The following is a 26,638-nucleotide window of genomic DNA, read 5'->3' on the forward strand; positions in this document are numbered from 1 at the left end:
CTCACATATAGCAATTGCAGAATTCTTCAAACGTGCAGAAAAGAAAAATTGGAGCACACACCTGTTTGACTTGCTTGAAGTGGTTTATTTCAGTAAATTCTGATCCAACATCCCGACACCCCTAGACCAAACAGAGCTGGAGCGGCAGGAGCTGTTCACCTGGACGACCGCACAGTTTCACGCTGACGGGCATTTCTTCAGGTCCACGGTGACTCGCCGTCAGCATGAAACGCCCGTGAAGAAACGCCCGTCAGCGTGAAACTGTGCGGTCGTCCAGGTGAAGAGCTCCTGCCGCTCCAGCTCCGTTTGGTCTAGGGGTGTCGGGATGTTGGATCAGAATTTACTGAAATAAACCACTTCAAGCAAGTCAAACAGGTGTGTGCTCCAATTTTTCTTTTCTGCACATTTGAAGATTCCCTTTAAAGTAGCCTGTCCACAGGAAAACAGGGGTATAAATAAATCAACCGATAGATAGGGCTAGTCATCATGATTTCAGACATACTTTTTTATATTTCAATAGTCCTCCCCATTGGTGAGATATGAGCCTTTTTGTTAATATGAAAATGAGGCTCAAGAGATGGAATAAGCCCTGCTCATATGCTTTTTATCACCACTCACAGCCTGTTTGCATCCTTCTATCCTGTTTGACTGACATTTGACTAGCATTGAACCCGTGGCCTTATTTATACCCCTGTTTTCCTGAAGACAGGTCCACTTTAAATATTAACAGACTTAGGATAGGCTATCAATTTAAGACTGATAATAGTTCGATCCCAGACACCTCCACCAACTAACATATTTAAGGGGCCGCGGAGATCTGGCATGATTAACAGCACAGTGGTTTAGTGGTTAGCACTAGGTTCAAATCCCACCAAGGACAACATCTGCAAGGAGTTTGTCTGTTCTCCCAGTGTTTGCGTGGATTGCGTACTCCAGTTTTCTCCCAGATCCCAAACGTACTAATAAATTGGTGAATTATGAACTTAAAATATGTTGGTGCTATATATAAAAAATTAAAAAAAAGGAATTATCATTATTACATGCTATACTATCCTATTCACCATATCCTCATCGGGGTTATCCAGGATTAGAAAAAAAAAAAAAAATCGATTTTTCCAACCACCACCACCATACCTGTGCTTAATCCCATTGGAGTGAATGGAACTACGTTGTAACACAATCGGTTTTTCAGATCCTGGATAACTCCTTTAGGGGCTGCATCCCATTCCCTATTTGTCAGGCTCAGCACTGTACATTTTGTAGTGGTAAAGCATGCCGAATGTTACCAAATAGACTGCTTATAAATTATAAAGCCTCTATAGTATCTTAAAGTGGCCGCTATACTGAATTGACCTTTAATGGAAATTTTATGACTTACAGATTCAGAAAGCTGAGCCATTTCAGTTTCAAGTTTTTGCTTCTCAGTTGCAATCTGCTGCTTTTCAGTATCCAGCGTTTGTTTCTCTCCTTGAAGATCTGAAAATTTCTGCTCAAATTCGCCTTCTTTGGCTTTGATTTCCACCTGGAGTTCATGCCTTGCTGTGATTTCTGCATCCAGCTGTTCACAAGTTCAAACATAATATTAGAAAGAAGCCTCTGATGCATAAAAATATAATAAAATAAAATTCCATAGATTTTCTCAACACAAATTTACCATTTGCCACGTCTCTATGGTAAATTCTACATCACGATATTTTGCGACTTGCGATCTAACAATTTGGCCCCCTGGGAAAATTTGTGATTAGTCAAATCAAAGTCAGTGTTTCCAAACAGGATGCCTCCAGCTGTTGCAAACCTTTAACTCCTAGCATGCCCCGACAGCTGTTGGCTGTCCAAGAATGCTGGGAGTTGTAGTTGTGCAACAGCTGGAGGTGCCCTGGTTAGGAAACACTGTGCTAGGTAATAGGTGTACAGGAGAAAAATAAAAAACCTGATGCTCACTCAGCCCGCGTCCCATGTAGGTCTGCCCCGGATCCAGTTTTCCTCTGTGCAGTCCCGGTATATTCTTGGAGCACATTGCAGTATCTTATCAGCTGCTTTCCGGACCTTTCCTGCTCAGCCAATTAGTGGCTAGTGGCCGCAGCGCTGTCATGTGATTGGCTGAGCCTGTAAGGTCCTGTAAGTGCAACCAACTGCTCAGAAGACACCGGGACCGCATGAGGAAGAACAGGATCAGATCTAAGGGAGACTGGGGCTAGGTAAGCATCAGATTTTTTTATTTTTCCTCACCACCCTGGCATAACATTTATAAAGGGGGGGGGGGGGGTTGGTGAGGTGAAATGGGGTAGTTTGTTTAATGAGTTTCTACAAAGCTCAATCAATTGCAGGTCTAGGAAGACCGATTGATTGTTCATGTAGCCCTTTAATTCCATCATTGTCAACCGTACATCACCTGCTTACAAAGAGCAATGTGCAGCCGATAATTATTTAAATGATGTGATCAGCAAACAAATTGACTGTCTGTCCGTTTACACGGGACAATAATGAAAGCTCGTCCAGTGATAATCAGCCATATAAATAGGCCTAAAGTGGGGAAAGGAGAGAAAGTCGCCACAAAAAAAATAAAATAAAAAAAAAAGCATTATGTACTTGAGCTCAACCAACTCTTCTCTCCCCTGACATCTGCTGTAAGGCCCCCATAAACCTTAGATTAAAGGGGTAATTCAGGATTAGAAAAGCATGACTGCTGTCTTCTCCATGTGTGACATTACAACTCTGCACCATTCACACAACGCAACTGAGCTATAATGTCACACACTGAGGTTCTGGAAGAAAGGAGCTATGTTTCTCTAATCATGGATAACCCCCATAAACAAGCTCTTGCGCACGGCCCACTGAAGAGTACATGCACATTGCAGTGATTGTGATGGCAGCTCACTTTTATGGGATTTTCTACACCATAAAATACTGATGGAATAGGTCATCAATACCTACAACCACTAGGTTGTAATACTAAATCAGTTTTTGATAAAACAAACCTGTGGCCAACTAAGAAAAAAAGATTGCATTATCATTGAATATCTCAGAGTCCCTCGATCACACATCTTTTTACAGGTTCCTGATACGCCCTTCCGTTCATGTGATATAAGGGTTCATAGCTTGTCTAATAATACAGGGAATCCTGCAGATAGGTGTGAATTTAATTTTAATAATGGGAGTAAATGTCAGATGGTGGGTGGGATTATACAGTCAGTGGGTTTGTATAATTCTGCCCATTACCGGATATTTACTCCCATAATTAAAATGAGTTTACGCCCATCTGACCGATTCCCTGCATTATCAGAAACTATAAAACCTTATATCCAAGGAATGTAAGGGCGTATCAAACTGTATTAAGGATTTTGAAAATACCCATTTTATTTTTAAAGGGACTCTTGACAAAAAACAGATCACAAAGCGTCCCCTGCTGAATCCCACAGCGATCAGCTATAATTTGTGGAGAGACAGCCACCACTAGAAAACTCTAGCACAGTCATTCCCAACAAGGGTGCCTCCAGCTGTTGCAAAACTACAACTCCCAGCATGCCTGGACAGCCGTTGGCTGTCCAGGCATGCTGGGAGTTGTAGTTTTGCTACAGCTGGAGGCACCCTGGTTGTGTAATGCTAGAGCAGTGATTCCCAGAGCACATTCACAACAATGGGCTGTCTGTGTAACGCAGAAAAGGACAGCTCCTACATTGTGAGAGATACTCATAACTGTTCTCCAATGTGACCAAGAGCAGAGGATCCTGAAAAGCAAGAGCAGAGGATCCTGAAAAGCAAGAGCAGAGGATCCTGAAAAGCAAGAGCAGAGGATCCTGAAAAGCAAGAGCAGAGGATCCTGAAAAGCAAGAGCAGAGGATCCTGAAAAGCAAGAGCAGAGGATCCTGAAAAGCAAGAGCAGAGGATCCTGAAAAGCAAGAGCAGAGGATCCTGAAAAGCAAGAGCAGAGGATCCTGAAAAGCAAGAGCAGAGGATCCTGAAAAGCAAGAGCAGAGGATCCTGAAAAGCAAGAGCAGAGGATCCTGAAAAGCAAGAGCAGAGGATCCTGAAAAGCAAGAGCAGAGGATCCTGAAAAGCAAGAGCAGAGGATCCTGAAAAGCAAGAGCAGAGGATCCTGAAAAGCAAGAGCAGAGGATCCTGAAAAGCAAGAGCAGAGGATCCTGAAAAGCAAGAGCAGAGGATCCTGAAAAGCAAGAGCAGAGGATCCTGAAAAGCAAGAGCAGAGGATCCTGAAAAGCAAGAGCAGAGGATCCTGAAAAGCAAGAGCAGAGGATCCTGAAAAGCAAGAGCAGAGGATCCTGAAAAGCAAGAGCAGAGGATCCTGAAAAGCAAGAGCAGAGGATCCTGAAAAGCAAGAGCAGAGGATCCTGAAAAGCAAGAGCAGAGGATCCTGAAAAGCAAGAGCAGAGGATCCTGAAAAGCAAGAGCAGAGGATCCTGAAAAGCAAGAGCAGAGGATCCTGAAAAGCAAGAGCAGAGGATCCTGAAAAGCAAGAGCAGAGGATCCTGAAAAGCAAGAGCAGAGGATCCTGAAAAGCAAGAGCAGAGGATCCTGAAAAGCAAGAGCAGAGGATCCTGAAAAGCAAGAGCAGAGGATCCTGAAAAGCAAGAGCAGAGGATCCTGAAAAGCAAGAGCAGAGGATCCTGAAAAGCAAGAGCAGAGGATCCTGAAAAGCAAGAGCAGAGGATCCTGAAAAGCAAGAGCAGAGGATCCTGAAAAGCAAGAGCAGAGGATCCTGAAAAGCAAGAGCAGAGGATCCTGAAAAGCAAGAGCAGAGGATCCTGAAAAGCAAGAGCAGAGGATCCTGAAAAGCAAGAGCAGAGGATCCTGAAAAGCAAGAGCAGAGGATCCTGAAAAGCAAGAGCAGAGGATCCTGAAAAGCAAGAGCAGAGGATCCTGAACAGAGGGATCCCAAACAGTGTACGAGAAATGTGTTTTGTAAAGCGAAGAACCCCGTTTAAACACTTCTGGTGGGAGAACCATTATACAAAAGCAGCAACTCTAGATCTATTTCTAACCTTGTGTTAGGTGTGAATAAAAAAAAAAAAAAAGACAAAACACAAGCAAAAAAAAATAGTTAGGTCTGGCTGAATGTGACTATTATGGAATTTGATGAGTAATTGCCAGAAAAGTATGGTGCCGCTTATCTCCATGTGAAGCCGAAAGATCAAACAGGTAAAACCCAGCATATCAGCATTAGCCAGATATCTGCCAGACACCGAAGATACAGTATAAGATTATCGCACGGATCTGCTGATAAAATCTAAGTTCTATGAGCAGTTCATAAAACCGTGAAATTGTAAAAATTATAGCGGGAAACTGCAAAAATTCATGGCCAGATGAATTAAGTCTAGGACACTGCGATGATTTTCTGCTTCAGATGGGAGTCACGTAATAGTTGTAATGTGCGTTTTCCAAACTGTACTTAATGCAGGACGCCACATTTGCTAGAAAACCAATTTGCAGCGTCCACTAAGCTGCTCGTGAGCAGAAAGGAATAATTTGTCGGCAGTGTGAGAGTAGGAGAAACAGCAGAGAGGTTTTGTGACATACAGCTGGCCCCTCTAATTACATCCCAGTCACAACTTCAATTATCCCCTATCAGCCTGGGGCCCATAGGTCACTCTATCAGCCCCATCGTGCTTTGGAATGAAATTTCCAGGGTGAGGCCACCCGACAGCTCGGCCACAGCACTATCTCTTCTCACGCTGACAGCTAAATTATTTTTTTAAATTGAAAAAGTAAACATGTGGGCTCTGCTCCGCTGATAAGGGTCAAAAATGCTGAGCTGCAGACTAATAAACACTGGCGCTTGTGATCCTTGCCAAGAGTGGAGCACTAAATATATAAATAAAAGACTTTCTTCAAAAATAGATAAATATTAAAAAGAAAAAAAGTGACGGGTGAAAACATCCAAAACAGACTTCCAGCTATGTTCTGATTGAAAGCATGCCTTCCAAACACCAGCAGGGGGAGCCAATCATCCAGGTAGGCAACAGTGATGTTTGGAGCATAGTTAGGGTGGGTTCTAAAGCGCAGGTTTTCTTTAGAACCCAGGGTGGCAAAATCACATCATTTTACTGCAAGTTGCCTCAGTTTTGCTGTATGGTCATTGGCTTTCACAGGTGAACATTTCAGAAAAACAGTGCGCACATTATATATATATATTATATTATATATATATTATATATTATATATTATATATATATTATATATTATATATATATTATATATTATAATTATATATTTTATATTATATATTTTATATTATATATTTTATATTATATATTTTATATTATATATTTTATATTATATATTTTATATTATATTTTATATTATATTTTATATTATATTTTATATTATATTTTATATTATATTTTATATTATATTTTATATATATATATATATATATATATACACACACACACACACACACATACATACATTTACACATATACACACACACACACACACACACACACACACGGCAATGAACTGTGTGTCTATTCCAGCTTACTACATTCGCTGAGTACTTACGCACCCAGCCAACATATCATGAGCAGCGATGCACACAGTACTGTGTGCGGAGCCGCTTTAAAGGGATACTCTGCTGGGGAAAAAAATTACTTCTATTTAGAAATCTTAATCCTTTCAGTACTTAGCTGCTGTTAGCTCCACAGGAAGTTATTTTCTTTCTGTCTGACTACAGTGCTCTCTGCTGACACCTCTGGCCATGTCAGGAACTGTCCAGAACTGGATAAGTTTGCTATGGGGGTTTGCTCCTGCTCTGGACAGTTACTAAAATGGACAGAGGTGTCCGTAGAGAGCACTGTGGTCAGGCAGAAAATAAATTCAAAAAGAAAATAACTTCCTGTGGAGCATATAGCAGATGAGTACAGGAAGGATTAAGATTTTAAATATAAGTTATTAACAAATCTGTTTAACTTTCTGGCACACGGTCACTGGCATGTGGCAGACTAGGTATATGTGAACCCAGCCTAAGGAACATATTTCGGTTTTAGCAATTTCCTAATATATTATGTGCATCAGTTTGTCACACTTTTCAAGGTCTCTGCTTGTGTTAATTGAATAGAAGCCTTCAAAGTTTACCTTTAGGGGGATGAAAATCTTTACTGGTCATGTGATTCACAAGAGATGAGATTGTTCTTCCATACCTGTAACAACCTGTGTGCCTGTGAGATGTAGCCAATGAAGGTTTTTCCATTTAATAACACCAAGCATGGAGCTTGTAAACCATGACACACAGGCCCTCATTTATCGGGTTGTAAGTCTATCTTGCTTTCTTACCCGACTGCTTTTTTCCCCTGGTATTTATTATTATGTCGCATCCTGTTTGTCGCACGTGCGTTTTGTTGGTTTTGGTTTCCAACTCCTCTGAGCTGTCGGGAAAAAATCCACAACAATTCAACAAATTCGGGTTGGAAACCTTTATAAATATGTGGGAAAGCTCAGAAATGTCGGGTTACGCCCCTTTTTCGGGTTTGGGAGAATCCACATTGGGTCCGTCTGGAAAAAATGTTGCATCGTGTCGCAGACTGGCGCACATGGCGCAGACAAAGATGCGACAAAAAAACCTGACAAAAGAAGTCTGGTTTAGAATAGTAAATGAGGGCCACTGATGCACACATTACATTTCAAAATTGCTAAGCCTTTTCTTACAAAATGACTTCATCTGAGATCTCCTGCACAGTTGGCCCTTACCACCACCATTCATTTGCCGCTTCCAGGAGTGTTGATGAAGCATCACATGCATAGTGATGGTACAGGCTGGCCGTCTAGATCTCACAGGAAGTATTGGCTAAGTGCAGAGCAATAGAGTATTTATAAAGAGGGTGTTGTAGAGGGTGGATCTAGGCACCCAGCGTGCACCCAGCAGCTGGGAACGGCCCCAGTGCACTTCATTACATATTTAGATTTTCTGTCATTACTCGGGAACAGCGGCATGTATCGAAGAAAGGTAAATGGAGTTGGGATCAGCATCACCTGCACTATTAGCCGGTATCAGCAATTTAGTATGGGTGACAGATTCCCTTTCATACAATTCCCTAATATCTTAATACATGCTTTAATGCTTCATGTTACCTTTTTCACCAGATCCCGAGCCTTGATCTCACTTGTTTCCACCTTTTTCTTATCAATCAAGTGATCTGAAGGGAAGACAAAATGGGACTTAGAGGATAATGGTAACTACACATCACTATTACAGCTGTCATGGAAATATTTTATATAAAAAAGGTTATAATATAATCATGTAGATATATATATATATATATATATATATGTGACTATGTAACCAGTTATGCCATGGTTGCGCTAAGAAGAACAAACTCATAGAATTATCTAGTGAGGTTAGGAATTTTTTTTTTTTTTTTTATAGTCAACCTACATGGACAGGACTATAGTTTATAGAAGGGTCCTGATCTTAGGGGCCATCACCTAGAGAAGACAGATGGAAAGATTACTGGTACAGCCCAGTACATAAAGGGGTCATCCACGTTAATCAGTGGCCTCAGGTGTCATGTTCCATATTCTGTTATGGGCGTCATGATGCCATGAGTTTGGCATATGACCACTGATTGGCTGCAGTATTAATGCATTGTCCACTTATCAGAAGACACTGTGCTGCAGACTGAAGCTTTTATAGAGGATTAGTACTGGATCAGACAAGTTAGTAGGGGACAATCCCTTTAAGCATAAACTTAGACTAGATCGTCTATAAATAACCCAGTATGACTGGTTTAAAAATGCACACGTTCCTGTAGGTTTCTTTATTTTGTCTTTTTTGTAAGCACTGAAACTTTTGGTGAGGCAAGTAAAGTTACAGCACATTACATAACCATAAGAGTTGAGTGAAGTTACAGTGATTCGATTCGTCACAAACTTCTCGGCTCAGAGGTTGCCGACTTTAGCCCGCATAAATTAGTTCAGGAGCATCTGAAAGCTGATCTAATCTATGCAGGCTACAGTCAGCAACTGCCGAACCGTGAAGTTCGTGACGAATTGAATCACTGTAAGTTCGCTCATTTCTAATAACCATTATGGATATACAAAATACTTACTGTCTACTGTGACTATCTGAAAATCACAAAAAGTAATATACACGATCCTGCAGCTTTGTTAGATTACAAGCACCACCACTATTTGAGTTCCACGTCACTCCTCCAAGTAGCATTAAAGGGGTACTCCGGTGGAAAACTTTTTTTCTCTAATCAACTGGTGCCAGAAAGTTAAACATATTTATAAATTACTTGTATTAAAAAATCTTAATCCTTCCAGTACTTATTAGCTGCTGAATACTACAGAGGAAATTATTTTCTTTTTGGAACACAGTGCTCTCTGCTGACATCTCTGTCCATTTTAGGAACTGTCCAGAGCAGCATATGTTTGCTATGCGGATTTTCTCCTGCTCTGGACAGTTCCTAAAATGGACAGAGATGTCAGCAGAGACCACCGTGCTTGTGATGTCAGCAGAGAGGACTACGTTCCAAAAAAAAAAAAAAGAATTTCCTCTATAGTATTCAGCAGCTAATAAGTACTGGAAGGATTAAGATTTTTTTTAATAGAAGTCATTTAGAAATAGGTTTAACTTTCTGTCACCAGTTGATTTTAAAAAAGCGTTTGGAACAAACAACAAACTGTTGCGAACGTTGGAGCCGGGAGCTCGTGATGTCATAGCCCCGCCCCTCATAACATCACGCCCCGCCCCCTCAATGCATGCAAGTCTATGAGAGGGGGCATGATGTAGACATGCATTGAGGAGGCAGGGTGTGACGGCATGAGGGGGTTGGGGCTATAACGTCACGAGCTCCCGCGCCGGCTCCAGCATTCGGAACAGTTTGTTACAAACGCTGAGCAGTGGAGAACCCCTTTAATTCATATAAACACGTGTGGGGGAAATTCAATCCTTGAACAAAACAGTTAATAGATCGTTCCCTTCAGGGCAATCACTCACGAATCAGCAGATATTTTGTTTCTCTTTCTTTATTTCTTGAATACGATGTAGTATCTTTACAACAGAGTAAATACACACATGGCATGCTGCAGTCTTTGCCTATGTCCGACTCTCCCAGCCATGGGCTCAAAGGCATTTCGGGGACAGGCCCGCTGTCGCGCCCATGGATGGGAGAGTCGGACATAGGCAAAGACTGCAGCATGCCATGTGTGTATTTACTCTGTTGTAAAGATACTACATCGTATTCAAGAAATAAAGAAAGAGAAACAAAATATCTGCTGATTCGTGACTGATTGCCCTGAAGGGTACTATATATTAACTGTTTTGTTCAAGGATTGGATTTCCCCCGCATGTGTCTATATGAATTAATTCTACTGTGGATATCGCCTAAGGGTTTGACTGTCCGTATATCTTTGACTGTGACTACCTATGAGAACACATTTATTGTGGACATTTTTGGTGAAAATACTATTTGGTGTTTACTGTGGAATAATATAGTGGATAGTACTGACCGTTACAATGAACAATTTCTCTGAAGGAATGTTAGTGTTTTATGTCCCCCCCCCAAATTGGGATAATAAGAGAATATTTCACAAGAGGGTCCCTCCACCAGATTCTTTTTTTTTCACATATTTTATCTACATTATTTTTTAATAGGACTGGATATTTGTGTTTTATCTTTGTTTTTCTTCTCCCAATCCTTGTCTGACCAACAAGTTTTGTTTTAATTGGTTTCATTTTACTTTATGTATTTAATTTAATCCACGTATTCAGCAAGTCAGGGTTATTATAAGTAAAGCCTAGAGCAACGGTGTAATTTTCCAATTTTTTATCTAAAAGCTTAAATCTTAGACCTTCCTTTGGATTATATTAGCCCTGTGTCGGGATCCATTCGTGCAGCAGTTGTCACTGTAAATCTGTGTCAAATCTACGACAGAATAAGCATCCTAAAGATCTGACAGAGCATGCTCATATGTCTGCATGAAAGAAGCCTGAAGCATGTGGATAAGATGTTACAGTTCATATCCACTTGTTTGGTATGGCTATCCAGTGCAGACATTACCTATGAAGTCTACAGCAATCCTTTCCTGTAAGAATAATTGATGGATTGCAGTTTTTGATGTTGTACAGCAGATAATTGTGCTTCTGGAGTGTGAGGACTGGTGTGTAGTATGTAATGTTAATGACAATTTTAGGTATGTGGCCATATTATGGCAGGGACAAATAACAAAAAAAACAAAAAAACAGACCTATGATGTACTTGTTCAGGTGACCAGACCTCTGGTCCAAACCAGATTCCTGCACATTTATTAGGCTATGTTCACATAGCAGAATTTCTGCTCTGAATTCCACTGCAGCAGAATCCCATTGATTTCAAAGGGATTCTGCTGAGCTGTGCGCATAGCGGAATTTAGTGGGCAGATGTTTCACCATGGAAATCTGGATCCGATGTCCCCAGAAAGACTAGATATGTCTATTATTTCTGCAAATTATGCATTCCCATCTATAAGACTGTATTTCCGACAGTGTTTTCCGGGTGGTATCCCGTGGTTTTAGGTACATTCAGAAAACCGGATACAGGGCAATAATGTGCCGACCGGAGTCACCTTTTGACTCCGGTTGGCTAATTAAAATAAATTAGATACAGGCTGGGCCCGGCTGGGATATGGGAGAGCCCGGTTTTCGCTGGCGCCAAACGGATCTGGCAGCTGTATAGTGAAAATGTGGTGTGAACCCACCCTAAGCCTGGAAGAGCGTGTGGATTAACACAGTTGTGCCAGGTTGTTCTGTGTTGCAAGTGTATAGAAACATAGAATGTGTCGGCAGATTTGGCCCATCTATTCTGCCCAATATTCTGAATACTTCTGAATAGTCCTCGTCTCTGCCTTATATAAAAGGATAGCCTTATGCCTATCCCTATCTCATATGAAGGATAGCCTTGTGCCCATCTCATATGAAGGATAGCCTTGTGCCTATCTCATGCATGCTTAAACTCCTTCACTGTATTTTCAGCAACCACTTCTCTCAGTAAAGGAATACTTCCTGATCTTACTTTCAAACAGTTGCCCTTCTAATTTAAAATTTGCTGTAAATATTACACATTTTACTATGATTTGCTTAAATGCAGTAAAACTTGCCATTTTACAGCAATTTCAGACACCTGCAGCAAAATCCTGGTACCTCTAATAAGCTGAAAATTGTAAAACCAGCCTTGGGCTATGTTCACACAGCAGAACGTCTGCGCAGAGTTCCTCATGAATATTCTGCATGGACATTCTGCAGCAGAGTCCCCTTGATTTCAGGGAGCTCAACATACTCAAGGGAAACACCCTCAGCCTCTCAGAGAAATTCAGAAATTCATCCGTGCCTGACGACTGGTGATGCTGGGGCATCGTGACGTCACGGCCCCGCACCCTCGTGACATCACGTCCCGCTCCCTCAATGCAAGTCTAACCTTGCATTAAGGGGGTGGGGTGTGACATCACGAGGGGGCAGGGCCGTGACGTCACAATCCCTCAGCCCCAGCATTGCCAGTCATCAGGCACGGAGCGAAGTTCGCTCCGTGCTCAAGATGACAGGGGGTGCTGCAGGAGAGATCGCATGGGTTCCCAGCGGCGGGACCCCCGTGCTCAGACCTCTTATCCCCTATCCCTTGGAGCATTTTTTTTTTTCTTACTAACGACCGTAACGCTTTAACAGATTTTTTGGGACGTCCCCAATTAAGTGTTCAGGCTGCACACTGGACATCAAGGCTGTGGAGTCCTGGGACAGGATGCACCATTCATTGCTTGTTAGTAAGGAAACTGGCTGTAGTTCTGTAGTACAAAGATCTAACTGTGCTTACACTGTGTTCTACCTGGAACACAGAATTCCTGCATTGTTATTGAATATCCTTTATTAAATTCTAAATTTAATTTGTAACCTGAAATAACAAGTACAGTTATTTTCCACTTTCACACCTACTTCTTTCCTACCAGAAGGCTCCAACTAATAACATCCCCAGAACAGCCACTTAAAGACTCCTACATAATAGATGGCTGTCTGTATTCTACATTCAATGGACATTAGGGCTGTTTAAGTAGTGACCACTGCTTACTAAGTCTTCCTAAATTTAGAGTATTTTGGCAAAGAATAGCCTTACTTAAAAAGCCATGGCCGTGCTTGACAAAATGTGCCTTTTTAAGGCTACATACATATTCACAGCTCATCCTTTTTATGCCAATCATTTATTAAAAATAAGCAAACCCAGTGTATTCTAGTCCTGCAGTAACGCTCAGTTTATTTTTTTTGTTTTAAATAACTTATTTTTTATTGCATTAAGTAGTTTAGAAATTTTGCAACTACAATATATATTTTGCATCTACAATACCAGTATAAATACACAAGAATTATACAGTTATGGGTACAGAGATAAGGAGCGAATGGTCATCCTGACAAGAAAGCATATAGAACAAATGCTAAAGTCTGGACTGTTAGGCACTGGGGATAAAGTGAATGGAGTACATACATAAATGGTGCCTGTTATCAAATATATACTGTCGCCTGCTTCTGGATAACATGCATATGGTAAGCAAAGTGTTGGGAGTATAGGTGCAAATTGTACCCTTGAAAACTTTAAAAGGCTATGTAAACATTTATAGGATTTTTATTTTATTAATGCAGTATTTCCCAACCAGTGTGCCTCCAGCTGTGGCAAAGCTACAACTCCCAGCCTGTCCGGACAGCCATTGGTAAACACTGCATTAATGCATTCAAAGCAAGTGAACCCTGTGTAATCTAGACCTGGAGTAATACTCCCCAAGGGAAGGATCAGCCTAGATAGAGTATATACACTGCTCAAAAAAATAAAGTGAGCACTTAGAAACAATGTAACTCCAAGTCAATGACACTTCTGTGAAATCACACTGTCCACTCAGGAAGCAACAGTGATTGACAATCAATTTCACATGCTGTTGTGCAAATGGAACAGACAACACGGGGAAATTATAGGCAATTAGCAAGACACCCCCAATAAAGGAGTGGTTCTGCAGGTGGTGACCACAGACCACTTCTCAGTTCCTATGCTTCCTGGCTGATGTTTTGGTCACTTTTGAATGCTGGCGGTGCTTTCACTCTAGTGGTAGCATGAGACTGAGTCTACAACTCACACAAGTGGCTCAGGTAGTGCAGCTCATCCAGGATGGCACATCAATGCGAGCTGTGATAAGAAGGTTTGCTGTGTCCGTCAGCGTAGTGTCCAGAGCATGGAGGCGCTACCAGGAGACAGGCCAGACTCCATGAGGGTGGTATGAGGGCCCGACGTCCACAGGTTGGGGTTGTGCTTACAGCCCAACACTGTGCAGGAAGTTTGGGATTTGCCATAGAACACCAAGATTGGCAAATTCATCAGTGGTGCCCTGTGCTCTTCACAGATAAAAGCAGGTTCACACTAAGCACATGTGACAGACATGATAGAGTCAAACAGAGTAAGTGCTGCCTGCAACATCCTGCAGCATGACAGATTTGGCGGTGGGTCAGAAATGGTGTGGGGTGGTATTTCTTTGGGGGGCCGTACAGCCCTTCATGTGCTTGCCAGAGGTAGCCTGACTGCCATTAGGTACCGAGATGAGATCCTCAGACCCCTTGTGAGAGCATATGCTGGTGCAGTTGGCCCTGGGTTCCTCCTAATACAAGACAATGTGAGACTTCATGTGGCTGGAGTGTCTCAGCAGTTCCTGCAAGAGGAAGGCATTGACGCTATGGACTGGCCGCCCGTTCCCCAGAAATGAATCCAATTGAGCACATCTGGGACATCATGTCTCGCTCCATCCACCAACGCCACATTGCATCACAGACTGTCCAGGAGTTGGCGGATGCTTTAGTCCAGGTCTGGGAGGACATCCCTCAGGAGACCATCCGCCACCTCATCAGGAGCATGCCCAGTCATTGTAGGGAGGTCATACGGGCACGTGGAGCCCACACACACTACTGAACCTCATTTTGACTTGTTTTAAGGACATTACATCAAAGTTGGATCAGCCGGAAGTGTGGTTTTTCATTTTGATTTTGAGTGTGACTCCATATCCAGACCTCCATGGGTTGATAAATTTGATTTCCATGATAATGTTTGAGCGATTTTGTTGTTAACAAATTCAAAAAAGACGAAGGTATTTCATACAATTAGTTCGTTCATTCAAATCTAGGATGTGTTATCTCACTGTTCCCTTTATTTTTTTCAGCAGTGTATGTTGTATATTACCATGAAAACACACAGAACTGCATAATAGATATAAAACAGTTGGATATTTTTTAATGAAGCCTTTTTACAAAGTTGTTTTGACTTTCATTTTAATTTATTTTGAGCAATAAAAAATATTGGGGGGAAAAAAAAAAAAAAAAAGAGAAAATTAATTGTAAAGATGACCTAACCACAATACCGTACTGCCTGTCTGGTCAGGACAAACCTAATACACACAGTGCAGGGAAAGAAAATGCAACAAATTGCAAAGGGGAGAGGAGTGACAGGCTGGCATGCTGATGAAATCAAGGAGTGAAGAGAATTGGGTAAGTAAGAGTGTGGGGCTGAACATACATTCTAAAATATACAGGAAAAAAAAATAATGGTAGAACTGGCACGGTCCTAGAACTTATAGTCCTCTTCCAATAGGTGTTCAGATTCCTAAGGCATGACTCCCAGTCTTTTATCAATCTAATAGAGAGGCGGCACACCAAAAAAAATCCATAAAAAGCACTGGTGCCAGTTTTATGGATACTTTTTGAAATATTGTATTCTAATTTTACTTACATTTTTTTCTATATATTTATATATATATTTTTTAATTAAATTCATTAAAATGAGTTCTAATATAATGTTATCAGATATTCCTGCTTTAGTTGTGGGAGCATCTGGTTAATAAGCATATGGTTAATAATATGTCTAAACTCTCAGCATTTGATCTTTTATCAAGTGCACCTTGTTATGTCCCTTTATATTATTTCTTAGTGTTCTTATGGATAAAGAAAACACTACACTTTTTAAAGGGACCCTAAAATTCACCTTGAAATTTATTTAAAGGTGCACATCTCTTAATAATTTTGGATTGTCAGAGGTCAGGAAAAAAAAAATCTACATCTGCTAAGGTTGGCGGAAATATTTAAGGCACTTTCTGGCGTTCTTATTAAAGAATGTGTCTAAATATCTTAGGCCAAGCACAAACCATCCCTAGGTGGATCCCATGGAATTAAACATATACAACAACCCCTCGGGGTCTGAACCCCAAAGAGAGGGGGGGGGGATAAGTCAATAGCACTAGTGCTGTAGGTTAGTTTATTTGTATATATATGCACAGAAAGAGTAATAAAATTAATACAGCTTGTCTTTATTATTTATTGTGTTTATGGTTTATATATGTCTTTATAAACTGTATGTTAACTGTATCACTCTTTCTGTGCATATCTATCCAAACTAACCTACAGCACCAGTTCTGTTGACATATTTTTGCACACAAACAGCTTTCTCAAAGATCATCTGTACATGTATGTTCACACCTACCTATTAGGCCTTCGATGTCAATGCTTAAACGTTTGCATTTGAAGTCCGGGTCGGCTCCATTTTTGTGCAGGATTACCTGTGACACTACTTCATCGATCAGCTTGTAGTACTGTGGTCTGAAGAGGGAAAGAAGAACATTAAAATCTGTAAACTGCAGAAGAACACAATTTCTAATGTACAAAGACACATGAAAACTCATCGCCAGTGCAATTTTAGTTGAACAGAATTTTGGCACAGAAGAAAATAGACCGTTGGGGGCGGAGCCTAGCCGCGGAAAGAGATGGACGCGTGAGCTCTCGGCTCTCCCGTCTGACCAGGGATTCAGCACCCTTAACTCCCTTGTTTTACACGCAACATGGTCAAATACGGCAAGTCAGCTACAGGAGATCCTGGGGATTCACCGAGACCGGTGAGGAGCCAGGGTGACATGGCGAAATTCTTCAGGAAGAAAGGAGGCCTCTCTCCTGCTCGCCTGCCCAAGATGGCGCAGGACGCGCACCCACTAAGAGACTCTGGAGATGAAGGCGAGCAGGAGAGCGAAACTGAAGAAGGAGCTCCGACGCAGCTCACCCAACAGTTTTTGAAATCCTTCATGAAGAAAGCCCTGACTCAAGCTATCAAGCCGGTACTTACGGAGCTGGCGGAAATTAAATCGGAGGTCCAAGCCATTGGCTTCCGCACGGAGGCACTGGAGTCTGCCTGCGCGGCGTTGTCCACACATTCCTCTGCTATGGTGGACCGGGCTGCACTGATGGAGTCCCATCTGAACTCTGTATATGCGCAAATCGAGGACCAAGAAAACCGCAGCCGACGCAAGAACATTCGTCTCAAAGGACTCCCTGAGACTTGGGCAAATGAAGCGCTGCCCGGAATAGCCGCTGAAATCTTCGCGGGCTTACTGGGCGCAGACCGAGCCTCTAAAGTGGTCGTTGAACGGATCCACAGAGCCCTCAGGCCGAAGCCTAAGCCCACCGAGCCACCGAGAGATGTCGTTTGTGGGCTGCTATCTTTTGTTGACACAGCGGAGATCCTTCGGGCGGCAAGAGAGCAAAGACCTACTCGCTACGGGGATGCCCAAATCGCACTTTATCAGGATATAGCTCCCTCTACCCTGGCCAAACGACGACTCCTGAAACCCTTCCTAGAAAAGCTAAGGGAGAAAGGCCTAATGTATGCTTGGCTATATCCTTTCGGCCTGTCGGTCACCTGCAATGGGCGCAGAATCACCATCAGAACCCCCGCGGATCTCGACAAGGCCTGGTCAGCTCTGGATCTCCCCCCGATGGAGGTCCCTTCATGGCTCCCGGTCTCAGACCTAGCCCCGCTCCCCCCGCTGCCGAGGATGGACGACTGGAGAGTGGCCTCCCGCACGAAGCCCGGCAAGACCAAGAAGGCCGCTGGTAAAGAAAACCCCCCGCAGCGCTGAGATGAGGAGTGATGGAGACCTCGCTATGCTGTAGACGGTGAACCTGCAAGCTGACAGTTGAGTTGTACTCTCACCTGATGCGACCAGGCGCTCAGGAGAGCCTGGATTTGTTTTGATGCCCAAGCGGACTCTCCTGGAGGGAAGGTACTGTACGAACTCCCTGTCCCGATCCCCCCTCTCCCTCCCTAGCCTTAGTTGTGGCCCGTCTTCTTCCCATCTTCTTGGCCTTGCAGTACACCCATGAACGCCCCACGCCCTCGCCTCTTTCCCGCATTAACTGCAGTCCCCTACACGCAACAAGATGGACTCTCAGAACCTGGGCTTACTCCATTGATCCTACCTTTAATTCTCCCAACCCTAGGTCCTCTCTTTCGCAACTTCCAATATCAACAATTGACAGTTGACTCCTCGTTTGTATCTGAACTCATACACTCCCGGTCCCCTGGAAGAAGCGGGTCTTGCTCACCTCCCCTTCTACCCCTCCCTCCCCCCCCCCCCCTCCCATCCATTAGGAGGATTGATGCTCATGACTGTTAGTTGATAGACCCCGGTCCACACACGAGCCGCCTGCCACTGAACTCATTAGGCTCGATCTCGAAATAACCATGAGAAATGGCTATTACATGAAGGATCTAGGAGGAGAACCACCTCAGGGGTTCTCTGTGGGTGTTGCATCACGCCTGTGTTTCCTGTTATTGTGTGCAGTGCTCTTCCATGTATTCACATCTTATGTACTTGAAGCATCTTATCCTCCCCTTTTCCCTACGCTCCCTCTACCTCCATTTCTCCCCCTCTTCCCTGAATTTTCCCCAAACAGCTTACTGTCCCACTGTCCCCTCTCCCCTCCCTCTTCTCTATCCCACTCCCATTCTTCCCTACCCCTCCCTTCTCCTTCCTTCCCTCCCCTCCCTCACCATACCCCCCCCCTTTTGTTCCTCCACGTCCCTACCCCTGTCTCTCCCTCTCTTCTTTTCCCTTTTGCACTGGCACCCTCCCCCCTCCCCCCCCCTACCTCCCGTACCCCTTCCGTCCCCTAACTTTCTCTCATCTCTTATATCCTTCCCTCAACTCTCCTTTCCTTTCTCTCCTTCCACTATCGCTTGGTTAACCATCCTTTCTTCTCTCCAGCGCTGCCTTCCTTCCTCGACGGTCTGCTACTATCCTGGCTGCGGACCTGGGTTGCCTCGATTGTTCTGGTCTTCTGACAGACCAGGCCTGGTTGCTTATTGTTATACGTGTTGATATATGCTCCTTGCTATGTTATAATTAGGTTGATCTGTATGTGTATATACTAGTAGGGTGCTGTACCCTGGTGCACTCAGACTAGGATTTGTACTTTGTACACCCCTCCCCCCCCTGCTCGAATTGGTACACTATAAGGTATACCCTTTATTGAGCGATCACTATCCATTCACCCCCCCACCCTTACCTCCCCCACCCGATACTCCGTTTCCCCACTTTCTCCCTCTCACCAGACTATCTCTTCGACCCCTATCTCCCTGCTCTATCCCCTTTCCCCCCCCCCCCTCTACCGATCTTCTAATTAGCTCTGCTACAAACCGGATATGTCAGTTGTGCATTTCGCTTCTTTTAATGTTAGAGGGCTTAATACTCCTGAAAAAAGACATCATGTGGTGGACCATCTCAAGGGTCTCGGAGTCTCTGTAGCTTTCATGCAAGAGACGCATTTCAAGAGAGATAGGATACCTAAACTGCCGATTAAACATTTTTCACAGTGGTTTCACTCCTGCCATGGCTCCTCGGCGTCGAAGGGGGTTTCAATAGCCTTCAGCTCATCCCTGCCAGTTGAAGTTTTGAAACAATACGAGGACTCCGAAGGTAGGGCTTTGTTTCTGCGTGTTCGCCTATTTAACTCCACCTACACATTGGCAAATATTTATGCCCCGAATCACGCCCAGGTGCCATGGCTCATCAACACACTGTCCGCCCTGAAAGCTTTCTCAGAGGGACCCATTATCCTGGGCGCAGATTTGAATGTAACCTTAAATCCCTGCCTAGACTCCACATCAATGCATGTCGGCGTCTCACAGAAACAAATTGCTAAACTTCACTCTAAACTTGCTGATCTCTCCCTAACAGACTCCTGGCGGTTCCGGAACCCTTCCGTTCAAGATTACTCCTACTTCTCGTCACAGCATAAAACCTACCAGAGGATTGACTACATCCTAATTCACGCCTCCCTACTACCACTGGTGAGTGATGCCCGTATTGGGGTGATTGCGATCTCGGATCATGCACCTGTCTCTCTGTCTCTGTCCCTCTCCCCTTCCCCCACCTCTGCTCCCACATGGAAACTGAATGAATCTATACTAGAAAATCCCGATGCTCTAGCTGACCTCACGTCTCACCTCAAGCAGTACTTTGACACAAATTGCACACCTGACCCCTCCTCCCCCTCCCCCCCTCTAATCTGGGAAGCCCATAAAGCCTACATTAGAGGCATTTTCATTTCATGGGGAGCTAGGTTAAAGAAAGCTTACAGAGAGAAGACTGACCGTCTGCTAACCGCCATCTCAAATTTGGAAAGGGCGCACAAGAGATCTTTGGTGGAGGCTACTTTGGTGGAGCTCAAGGCACTTAGGGACCAATTGCTTTCCCACCTGCACGATAGATCCTCCAAAGCTTACCTGCATCACCAGCAAAAAATATATGCACATGGAAACAAGGGAGGAAGATTAATGTCTTCTCTCTTAAAAAAAAGGAGAGCCAAACAGAAAATACATCAGATTAAGGATAGGACTGGTAAGACACTCACCGACACCTCCCATATAGCTACAGCTTTCCATCAGTTCTACACAGACCTTTACAATCTCCCTTCGCCTCAGCTCTGCACCTCACACCCAACTCTGCCCTCAGCCCAAGAAGCCTTTCTTGGAGACCTACAGCTCCCTCAGCTGGACTCGACCATGACCTCTGCCCTACTCTCCCCGATAACGGAACTAGAGGTCGCTAAAGTCATACAATCCTTCCCCCAGGGGAAAAGCCCGGGACCTGACGGTCTACCCCTTCGTTACTACACTAAATTCATGGACCTACTGGTCCCACATCTTGCTAACTCTCTTAATCATCTTCTGAAAGGAGGAACTATACCTCGACAAGCCTTAGAGGCCTATGTGACCCTCATTGCCAAGGAGGGGAAGGATCCGGCGGAGTGTGGGAGTTATCGACCCATCTCCTTACTAAACTTTGATCTTAAGGTGTGGACCAAACTTCTCTCACAGCGCCTCAAACCATTGCTGCCTCATATGATTGCGCCTGAACAATCTGGTTTCGTTCCGGGGAGGGAGGGCAAAACCAACACAATCAAGCTACTTTCATGTGTGCACTACGCACACTCTCGCAACCGCCCCTTACTCCTTCTCGGTGTAGACGCCGAGAAGGCCTTCGATAGGGTTAGCTGGTCTTACATGAAGGCAGTCCTCCTCAAGTTCGGTCTACCTCCCGTTTTCATAGACGCAATATTCTCTCTGTATTCGGATCCTTATGCCTCCCTACGCATAAATGATTCATTGTCCCACCCGTTTTCGAAAGCGAATGGCACCAGGCAGGGATGTCCCTTATCACCCTCGTTGTTCATCCTGGTGATGGAGACCCTTCTCCAAAAAATCAGGCAAACGCCAGAGATCAGGGGGTTTGAAACCCCTGAGGGGGAACTCAAGACGCTAGCGTTCGCTGACGACTTGCTCTTCCTCCTGCCAGACCCATTAAACGGGCTTCCCTGCCTGGTGTCACTTTTCTCAGAATTCGGCATTGTATCAAATTTTAAAGTTAATGTTCACAAATCAGAACTTCTCAATATTACGCTGCCCCCCCGAATTGTTGCCACTCTGCAAAATAATACCCCTTTCCCATGGGCCCGCTCCTCCTTAAAGTACCTGGGAGTCCATATTACACCAACTATCCCTCAACTTTATAAAGCCAACTTCGAACCACTCCTCACAGAAACCCAGCAGCTTTTAGCTGAATATGACAATCCCTTAATCTCATGGATAGGTAGACGCAATGTTTTGCAAACATACGTAGTACCGAAAATAACATACAAGCTAAACATGCTGCCCATAGCCCTCCCTACATCTTTCTTCCTTTCCCTACGCAGAACGTTCTCACGATATTTATGGAAGAACAAAAAACCCCGCCTGGCGAGATCCCTGCTAGCTAGGCCTATTCACAGGGGAGGTCTGGGAATGCCAGAGATCCATGATCACTATAGAGCCATACAGTTGAGAAGATGGATCTCCTGTTATAGGTCATCCCACTCTTCTCACACTACGCAACAATTTAGGGAAGCGTTGTGGTCTCATTGGGCGTATGGCCTGGATTTTGTTCATCATCTCTGGATTCCTAAACGACGAGTGTTTTCACATTCCCACCCCCAACTTCTCTTTCTAGGTCTCTTCATGGTCTGGGCTTCTCTGGCTCCTATTCTGTCCCCTTCGCTCTCCCCTCTGCTACCTGCTTCCCTCATTCCGGTGATCCTGGATCGCATGACCCCTACATACGGCTCACTCTGGTCTAAATTGGAGGGTTTCACAATCAACCAGATTTTCGACAACGGAAGGGTTCCGGACATAGGGGAGATCACCTCGCTGCTGCCAGCGGTGAGGTTGTCTTTTCTCCAGGTGTCACATCTCAGATCTTGTTTCGAGGCGTTCTGGAGGGGTGTGACTCAGCTGAGAGAGCTAACTGCTTTTGAGATCGAATTAGTGTCACCGCCGAGAGGATGGTTTCGGCTCTCGTACTCAAGGAAGTGGTGTGCCTCAAGTGGCTCAACCTCAACCCCTGGCTACCTAACCTCATGGGCGAAGGAGTTGAATGTGGTCCTCTCTGACGGTGATATAGAATATATCCTAAGGCACTCACAAGGGTTTTCTAGATGCATAAGACTGAGGGAGATGCACTTTAAACTTTTGTCCAGATGGTACAGGACTCCTGAGTTCCTGCATGCACATGGTCTGTCCCCTTGTAAACTGTGCTGGAGATGCAACACGCACACTGGCACCCACACGCACATCTGGTGGACCTGCCCAGCCCTGACCCCTTTCTGGAAGGAGATAGAATCGAAGATAAATGAGATATTTTCCACTGATCTTAAATTGCAACCGGAGATGGTGCTGATTGGCAAACCTTCACCCTCCTACCAGCCCCACAAAACCAAACTCCTCTCTCACCTCATATCCGCTGCTAAATCCTTAATACCCTTAAAGTGGCTTTCCCCCACACCGCCTAAGATCTCCGAGTGGGAGGCGAAGGTCCACCAGATCTGCCGATTCGAAGAGATGACGAGCAGGGTCGATCGGACACATGAAAATTTCCTTGTTACCTGGTCCCCCTGGCTGTCATACAAAAAGGGTCTATGAGACAACGCCTCGTGGTAGATATGGTACCTGCTATGCGTAGCCAGCAGAGAGGAAAACATCGTAACAAAAAACTTATGTGGAATTGTACTCAATTGTGGTTTTATTGTTTGCACATAAATGACGTTGTCGAACTGATTCCCACCCTCCCACCCATCCAGGGATATGCGCAGCCACGCACGATACCCCCTTCCTCTCCACCCCCCCCCTTCTTCACTCCTGTCTCTTCTCTCCCCCCCTTCTCTCCCCCCCTTCTCCCCCCCTTCTCCCTTTGTTGCTTCTCCCAACCCCCCTCCTTAGCTCCCCTCATACCCACACACCCAGACTGCGCTTAGGCGCAAATCCTTTTCATAAGTGTTAAACTATTTGTTTATATTACAAGGAAAGTTTATCTTGTATCTTCCTTATCATATCCTGATATTTTGTGGTTGTTTGTGTTGGAAAACCAATAAACATTTATTTGAGAAAAAAGAAGAAAATAGACCGTTGTGACAGTCTTTGAAGGATATGACCCAAGGCATCTCAGCATGGTACAAGGTTTCTCAAGAAAGTTCACTGACTGGACCCCTTTGAAGTTGTGTATTTGGAAAGTTTTAGCAGTGGGGATCACCAGGTTGGAAGAGAATATTTGCTAGATAAAAAGTCAGCATTAATAACCCTTTAAGGTGTTGTGCATGACATCTTCCTGCGTATATTAGGTCATTATTAGAATTAACGTAAGAACTGTAAATGGATTTTAACGTGTCCACTACTTGACATAGATGTGGATGAACAGCCTTAAAAAAAAAGAAATTTAAATAAAAATCGCTTAGAATTTAGAGAACCCAGTCTTGCTGTAGAGTAATCTAGATACCTTCAGAAAAGCTTTCCACCATGACAATGGATTTTTTTTAAATGACAGTACATTAGGGGCACTCTAACACTAACTATTATTACACTACATTAAAAGGGACCAGTGGGTTTGTAATGACTGTAAATTGGCATGTTCTCCGACTCCATACAGACCATGAGGGACAAGTGATACAAGGATAATTTCCCAGAGTCTCTATGTGTACAGATCTCTACATCTGTAACCTTCAAAAATTAACTACATGGTCAAAAGGCATCTCAGAAAGGGAAATAAATGATGTTCTCACACAGGCTCAGCCCAACTTCTTCATACTTTGAAGGACAGGTATAGCCTATTTACTAAATAGAATAGAAATAACCACGGACAGAAGAAAACATGGTCCAAAAGCACTTAACTAGCTTGTAAACCTGAGCTACGTGGACAGCACACCTATAGACATTACAGTTATATTGATTTCAATGGCGTGACATACAACCAAGGAAAAGAACATGGTGAGCATTGTAGTCCCTAAGACAAAAGGTTTAAAGATGGTCAGGTTTTATAAAGCACCATATTTAGGGCATTGTGAGCTTGCGCCTACTGAGCACTCACAAAATCGCCTTCCGTGAGAATTAAAAAAAAAAAGTGTCAAGTATGTTAAATATGTAGCACAAAAAAACCTCAGAACTCAAAGCCAACAATGAGAAATGTACCCCTATGTCTTTGTACATTGTACAGCTTGCTTGACTTAAAGGGGTACTCCAGTGGAAATTTTTTAATCAATTGGTGCCAGAAAGTTAAAACAGATTTGTAAATTACTTCTATAAAAAAATTTTTATCCTTCCAGGAAACCCTGCACAGATACCTCGGGCAGCCGGGTGCCTGTGGCTATCTATTCCTGTCTGTACTTATCACGTAGAACTACGACTCCCACCATGCAGGGCTGCCAGGACAGGCTTGAAGTTGCAGTTTAATCAAGGCTCATCACGGGGTTACAAGTGGTGAGATGGTTCCGAATCCAATTTGTCCAGACATTTATCCTGGGGTTTTGAGGGCACGTTGTTCGCCCTTCATCAGTCTTTCCTCTCTTTGCTTCTTTGGAGAGACCTCTGTCCGCTTCCTGACTGTTATTTGCTAAACAGCTTGCGAGCATCCAGAGGAGAGCGCCGTTGACTACACCAGGAGATCTTTCTCCACCTTCTGCATTCTACAGACCGTCTGAGCACGGGATCGGTATGTGACTTTCCCATGAAAAGTTGCTTTGATAAATTCATGACCACTCCATCAGCTGAAGCAAAACTCACGGTAGTATATGTTTTCACTGACAACAGAGGGGCAGTGGTTTGGCGCTAAAAAGTCGGTAAATACATCTGTGCGACTTTTAAAGGGGTACTCCACTGGCCAGCTTTTGGATCCAAATGTTCCAAACTCTGTTTTTGCGCTGCTGGGGTTAGCCACGCCCCTGTGATATCATGGTCACATCCCCTCAATGCAAGCCAATGGGAAGGTGCGTGACAGTTGTCACACACCCCTCCCATAGACTTGCATTGAGGGGCGTGGTCATGACATCACAGGGCATGGCCGAACAGCGTTCGGAACATTTTGGTTCCAAACGCTGGCCAGTGGAGTACCCCTTTAAGCACCAAAGAAAAAAAAAAGAAAAATGCTTTGATAAATCTCCCCCACTGCATTTCTATCTCTGGCTCGTAAAACAAGTTGTTTCACCCAGCACAAGAGCCAGGCATGAAGACAACTAAACTTTATTGCTAAACATGGTGCATAATAACTCCAAAATAATTGTTGTGAGGTCGCCATACACCATAACCATGCCACAGCGGTGCATTTCACTGAATAAAGTATAAAGGGTGTGGGCACCTTGATATATATGGCCACCTTAAAGGGGTAATCTGGTGGAAAACTTTTTATTTTATTTTATTTTTTTATGAACTGGAGCCAGAAAGTTAAGCAGATTTGTAAATTTAAAAATCGTAATCCTTTCAGTACTACTTAGCTGCTGTATGCGCCACAAGAAGTTCTTTTCTTTTTGAATTTCTTTTCAGTCTGACCACAGTGCTTTCTGCTGACACCTCTGTCCATGTCAAGTACTGTCCAGAGCAGGAGCAAATCCCCATAGTAACCCTCCCCTGCTCTGGACAGTTCTTGACATGGACAGAGGTGTCAGCAGAGAGCACTGTGGTCAGACAGAAAGGGAATTCAAAAAGAAAAGAACTTGATCTGTAGCATACAGCAGCTGATAAGTACTGGAAGGATGAAGATTTTTTTAATAGAAGTAATTTACAAATCTGTTTAACTTTCTGGCACCAGTTGGTTTAAAAAAAATGTTTTCCCTTCCTTTAAGGGAGACTATACACAGCTTATATGTTGTGCCTCCAATTGTTGCAAAACTACAGCTCCCAGCATGCCCAGACATGGTGTGGCTTGTATTTATGAAACAGCTGGAGGACCACTTGTTGGAAAACACTGGTCTAGTTGTTAAAAAAAAAAAAAAAAAAAAAGCAAA

At 43.7% G+C, this 26,638-nt stretch overlaps 1 protein-coding gene across 1 annotated transcript in view; it reads right to left on the bottom strand.

The window, feature by feature from the left end:
- The window catches only part of DIAPH1 (diaphanous related formin 1), a 270,343-nt gene that overhangs the window by 141,659 nt on the left and 102,046 nt on the right, over positions 1-26,638 (bottom strand). Inside the window, exons 13-15 of the mRNA XM_056516800.1 lie at positions 16,488-16,603; positions 8,086-8,150; positions 1,379-1,558 (exon numbers count right to left, since the gene is read on the bottom strand). Coding sequence (XP_056372775.1) covers positions 1,379-1,558; positions 8,086-8,150; positions 16,488-16,603 — 361 coding nt within the window. The remainder of the gene's footprint in view (positions 1-1,378; positions 1,559-8,085; positions 8,151-16,487; positions 16,604-26,638) is intronic.

Source organism: Hyla sarda, chromosome 4 (genome assembly GCF_029499605.1).
Source record: "Hyla sarda isolate aHylSar1 chromosome 4, aHylSar1.hap1, whole genome shotgun sequence".
Classification (NCBI taxonomy): domain Eukaryota; kingdom Metazoa; phylum Chordata; class Amphibia; order Anura; family Hylidae; genus Hyla; species Hyla sarda.